Source organism: Rhinopithecus bieti, unplaced genomic scaffold, assembly GCF_001698545.2.
Source record: "Rhinopithecus bieti isolate Rb0 unplaced genomic scaffold, ASM169854v2 scaffold_51440, whole genome shotgun sequence".
NCBI lineage: Eukaryota > Metazoa > Chordata > Mammalia > Primates > Cercopithecidae > Rhinopithecus > Rhinopithecus bieti.
In genome coordinates, this window is record NW_016820117.1 from 515,862 (window position 1) to 521,533 (window position 5,672).

The 5,672-nt window shown below is 54.2% G+C and overlaps 1 protein-coding gene across 1 annotated transcript in view; it reads right to left on the reverse strand.

Moving 5' to 3' along the window:
* Positions 1-4,830, reverse strand: part of LOC108520259 (MHC class I polypeptide-related sequence B) — a 7,424-nt gene extending 2,594 nt beyond the window's left edge. Inside the window, 5 exon segments of the mRNA XM_017859561.1 lie at positions 2,507-2,629; positions 2,631-2,662; positions 2,761-3,039; positions 3,631-3,909; positions 4,179-4,830. Of these exon segments, the coding sequence (XP_017715050.1) occupies positions 2,507-2,629; positions 2,631-2,662; positions 2,761-3,039; positions 3,631-3,909; positions 4,179-4,473 (1,008 nt within the window). The 5' untranslated portion in view covers positions 4,474-4,830.
* Positions 4,831-5,672: the final 842 nt, after the last annotated feature.

A 5,672-nucleotide genomic window follows, 5' to 3' on the forward strand; every position in this document is an offset into this window, starting at 1 on the left:
ACTAACACTTTGCAGCATCCAACAACAATAAATAAGTGCTGATATTTTCTCTGTTTCATAGGTCAGGAAACAGAGGGAAAGTGCTGGTGAGATCCAGGCAGGGAGTTGAATCCCGGCCGCCTGTCTGTAGAGTCTAGACAACCCTCATCGGAGCCAGTGGACCCAGGAGCTGACATCAGAGGCTGAAATCCCAGCTGTGTGGCATCCCTGTGGTCTCCCGTCCCAACCGGGTGTTGATCCAGGGTCTGCAGACTCACGAGCTCTGGAGAAAAGAGGGAAACGGGTAAATGCTCCAGTGGGTGCAGTGTTGTGTTTATCCCCTGAGGACTTTTCTCTCTTCAGTTGCTCCAAAACCAGATTCACCCTTTCTCTGAGGGAAGATGAGGCCCCTACTTTTTTCTTCCTCCCTCTTTGCTTTTCCCAGCTCCTGCCAGTTCCCTCCCATCACTCCATCAACATCAGCCCCTGCCCTTGCCCAACACCCATCGTGCAGGGAGTGAAAGGGCCACAAGACTAAAGGACAAGACCCAAGAGGGAACCCAGTGCCCTCCCCTCCTCTCAGACCTGACCAGTCCTGTTACAGTGAGAGGCCTCCCCAAAGAGAGGCCCTGACCCTTGCTCTCAGTCCCCAGGCCCTCCTCTCCTGCAGAGGCACCTGCACATCAGGGCAGGCCCTGCCCACTGTGGGCTCTGCCCTCTATCTGCAGCTCAGTGCTCCTCCCCTCCCAGCCCTGAGCAGACAGCTCCTAACTGGGAATCCCATCAGGAAGGCTGGGGTGCCCAGCAGGTCCAGCATGGAAAGACGTGGCTGCCAGAGGATCCGCACCTGACATGACCCTGGGACCCCCACCTTGCTCGAGGAGGCCTGGCCTCTCCTGACCCTCAGCACCCACTGAGGCCTGTGACCTGCTCTTGAGTCACCACTGCTCCTGCCTGGTCCACTTACTCCACCCCAGGGCTGCTGCTTGGTGAGGCTGCGAGGCCTTCCTGCTCTGTCCCTAGCAGGGATTCCACCTAGGCCACTGCCCTTGCAATCTAAAAGGGATTTTCTCCATGTGGACTAGGGGAGTCCCTTTAGCCTGAGGCTGCTTCTGCCCATCCTCTGCACCTGGGAACTGCCACTGCCACAGCCACCATCTCCCACACAGATTCTCCTGGAGAGGGGGCTCCAAATTTGAGTTCCTGTTTTATTTAATATGCTTTACAACAGCAGTATTAGAGGAAATCCTATTAAGATTATAGAGCTGAAATTATGAACATTTTTATTGGACATCAACATGGAAAGCAGGAATTTTGAGAAATTGGCACGTGAATTTCATACCCTTTTCCTTGCCAAAACCCCAGTGACCTACGAGGAAACCATTCCTGCCCACAGGAAAGCAGAACCGACAATCCCTCTACGGGAGACACCGCAGGTGAGAGCAGGAGTGACCACAGACCTGCACTGTCCCTGCTGTGGGTGCCTCCTGGACGGGGCCCTCTTGCTGGAGGGCAGGGCATGAATCTTCCCATCTGCTCAGGCCTGAGGGGCCGACTGATAGTGCAATTAGGTTCAAGGATGAGAAACCAGCGCCCCTACCGCTAGACACACAGAAGTGGGGAAATGACAGAGACTCAGGTCTCCTGGACACCCCAGCCTCTCACTGTCCCTGCATGGCCTGCTTTTGCAGAAACACAAAACTTCCTGCTGTCTCTTTTCATCTCCCATCAAACAACCTGACTGGGGGGGAAAAGATTCTGACTGTCCCTTACTCCAAATTTACCAGGTAGTGACTACCTTGAGAAAGGGAAGTTGGCTCAGGGAGGGCAAGGTGAGGCCACAGAGCACAGAACAAAGCCCCAAAAAGATGGTGCCTGGGGACTGTCTCCCTCAGGGACTGGAGAAGAAAACACTCGGAGGTGGGATGAAAACAGGGACCACAGCTGCCCTGATGAGGAGCTGGGCCCCGCTCCTCAAATGGCCCAGGAACATCTGCTTGTCTACTCATCCATGTCATCTGCAAGGAAACTCTAGGAGGCCAGGTGGTGGGAACCTGGAAAGTGCCTCCTGGAGGAGGCACATAGGGGAGGCACTGCCTCTCCTTGGATTCCTCTCCAGTTTCTGGCCCTCCCCAGATCACAGCTGCCTTTACTATTTGCTCCCTCTGAGGCCATGATCATCCATCAGCATGTGATTCCCAACTCACCCCACCTGGATGCACCCTAGTGAGCATGAGAGACAGAGAGGCCGGGATGGGGACAGAGCAGGCACCGCAGCCCTCCCTGCTGCCCACTCCACCTGCAGCAGGAGGAGGCCACAGCTGGACGTTCGAGGGCCTTTCCCCAGTCCTGGCTTGGGAAGGACTTATGGGTGTAGATGGGAATGTGGCTCCCATTCCCCTCCCAAATACCCCAACTTCCATCCCCTGTTCCAGCCTTGTCACCTACATCCTATCAGGAGCAATGAAGGGACCCTGCTGCCCAGACAGGAGCCTTGTCATCTCCAGAAACTGCCTCCTTTTCTCACCTGGACCCTCTGCCGCTGATGATTTCTTCTTCTTGCAACGATGGACACAGATAAAAAATGCCGTAGCAACGGCAACAGCAACAGCAACAGCAACAGCAACAGCAACAAGAACATATAGAAGGTTTAGCCATTCACTCTGAAGCACCGGCAGCTTCCCTGAAAAAAGGGACTTGTTACACACTGGGCAGAGAACTACAGCCGTCCCTGTTGTCCCTACCCTGGCCTGACCCTCTCCAGGGTCACCCCAGGCTCACCAGAGGGCACAGGGTGAGTGCTGTGATTCCCGCTGTGTTCCATGTAGCAGGCAAACTTCTGCTCCTCTCCTTGGCGAATCCTGGTGGCCACCCAGGTCTGGTAGGTTCCATTCCAATCAGGCAGGACATCCCCCCACTGCTGGGCGTCGTGGCTCAAAGACACCCCATCCTGACGCCAGGTCAGTGTGATATTCCGGGGATAGAAGCCGGAAGCCCTGCATGTCACGGTGATGTTGCCCTCTGAGGCCTCGCCGTGGGTGACGTTCATCATGGGGGGCACTGGAGAAGACAGGGCAGAGCCAGTGAAGCCCTGCTCCCCTCTAAGGGAGATGCGGGGAACAGGTCTGCTCCTCTCCACTGTTCCCACTCTGGCTGAATCCCTCACAGATCCTGGACCTTCTGTAAGTCTGTCCTCACCCTGGGGCCCAGTTCCTCCAGGCTAGCAGGAGGATGGGCCTTGGGACTGTGGCCTCAGGCTCTGGAATCCCCACATTGATGCTGAGGAGAGGGATGTTGGGGTGGACTCCTGGGTCGTGGGGCCAGGAGGGAACTCTCCAGGATGGGCAGGCTGGGAGGCAGAGGGGGCAGCCCTGGCCCTGAGGGCTTCCTCTCCTGCCTAACTCCCACCCCAGGCTCAGGCTTCTGTCGCAGGGCCTGCCGCTTTCCCAGATTACAACACTGGATGGTTCAGTCCCTGACCCACTGTCTTTATCCAGTGGCTCTAACGATAGAGGAAAATCAGGACACAATATGCCAACAGGAAATGCTTGCATCCATAGCACAGGGAGGGTTTCCCTGGACAGAGCTGGGAGGCGGAGGCAACTCTAGCAGAATTGGAGGGAGAGGAGAGCCCCTGGCCAGGATTGGTACCTGTTCTCCTGACGGCCACCCCGGATTTCCGATATTGCCGTAGTTTCCACAGGCAGTCTGCCTGCACAGCGCGATAGTGTGTCTTGGTCTTCATGGTATCTTCCTTCCAGAAATTCATAGCCAAGGTCTGAGCTCTGGAGGACTGGGCCACTGTCCATTTCTGAGTCTCCAGGTTTAGGGAGAGGAAGAGCTCGCCATCGTAGTACCAATGCCAGGAGCCCCCGGTGCTGCTGTCTTCATAGATCTCACAGATCTCAATCTTCTGGAGGGAATGCAAGCCTGCCCCCACCCAGCAGTGACTTCTCCATTCCCGAAACCCTCACCTTTCCACGCAGGTGAGGAACTCAGCCCAGCAGGGACACCTCCCTGGCCCTCCTCCATGCCTCCCTGTGTGGGCTGAGTGCTGACTCACCACCCTGCTGAGCCCCACTGACCTACTCCTCACCCCCACCCCCAACCAGAACCAGCAGGAAGAGACGGGTCCTGCTCTCTGCCTCCAACACTCCTGGAGAAGGCCTCCCATTACTCTTGCCCCTGCCCGCTCTCACCTCCTTTCTGGCCCTCAATATGAGTCAGGGTCCTCCTGAGGTCCTGCGCATTCTCTGTCAAGTCCTCAGTTTCTTGGTCTCCCAGGACTGCTGCTGCCCACTGTCCCTGGGGCCTTGCCCTGTGCGTCTCCCTGTCATAGCGCACGAAGAGCTGACCATCCAGATGTCCCTCAGCGAGAAACTCTGACTGCACAGATCCATCCCGGGACAGCACCGTGACGTTGTAACGAAGACTGTGGAGCTCTGGGGAAGAGGAAATCACAGATGAAACTTCTTCCTGGAAATAACTTAACATCGATGTTTAACACACAGGTCTGCTGTCCCAAGCTTCTTGAGGAGGCAGGAAATGCACATGGGCAAAGGGACAAGAACGAGGATTTCAGATATAAGGAAAACTGTGAGGGTGGCAGGACAGAGGAGGGGACTGATGAACGGAAGAAGGGGGAATGCAGATGGCAAACTTGTAGGCCAGGTGCCAGGACTGGGTGGCCACAAGCCCCCTAAGGGAATAGGGGCCATGGGGAGAGACTGCCCTGAAGGGGCAAGGGAAGGCAGTGGTGGAAGGAAGGTCTTGCCAGAGGGGACGGTGGGAATGGGAAGGGACGAATGGGGAAGGGACTCAGCTCAGGACCCATGTCCAGTGTGGCTTGGTGCACAGTAGGTAATGGAGGCCAAGGGGAGCTGCCTTGAGAAAAGACTCATGCATGGCATGGCGCGGGGCAGGAAGGGAGGTCATAGGCAAAAGGGGTAGAAGGTTGAGCCCAGGAAGCTATAGTGTGGTCACGTATCCCAGAGGAGCAATGGGGGGCTTGGTCCAAAGGGAGGAGTGCATGACAAGGCCCCAGACAGCAATGGATGGACCAGTTAGTGTCCACGCGGGTGGCAGGTGACAGGTTCAAAGAGTCCAGTCCATCTTTTCAGCCGCAATAGTGTTGGCACGTATGTTCAAATAGAAATAAAATTGGACCCTTAATGTTTACTATATACCAAAAATGTAACTCAAAATGAATCAAAGACTAAACTCTAAACTCAAAACTGAAAACTTTACCAATATCTAGAAAAAAACATTGGGGGATAATCTTCATGACATAATTTGAAAGTGCTTTCAGGATATGATGCCAAGCAGATAGCGAATAGAAAGGAACTGACAATGCTGGAATCACGAATATCAAGAACATCTGTGCGACCAAAGGCACAATCAGAGTGAAAAAGCAATTCAACCCCTGAAATGAAAGAAAAATGGCAAGTCATATATCTTCGATGAGATATTTCACAGAATAACTTCAGCATGTAAGAAAAGTTGACAAAAACAACAAAACAGTCACCACTAAAAAAGGCAACGAGTAGCCCATGGGAGAAACTCATGTGGGAACAAAATGGGCAGAAGAACTTAAATCGCCAGTTCTTCGAAAGAAAATATAACAAATATCAATAAACACATGAAAGAAAGATGCTCAATATCAGTAGTGCACTAGGAAACGACGGCAAATCAAA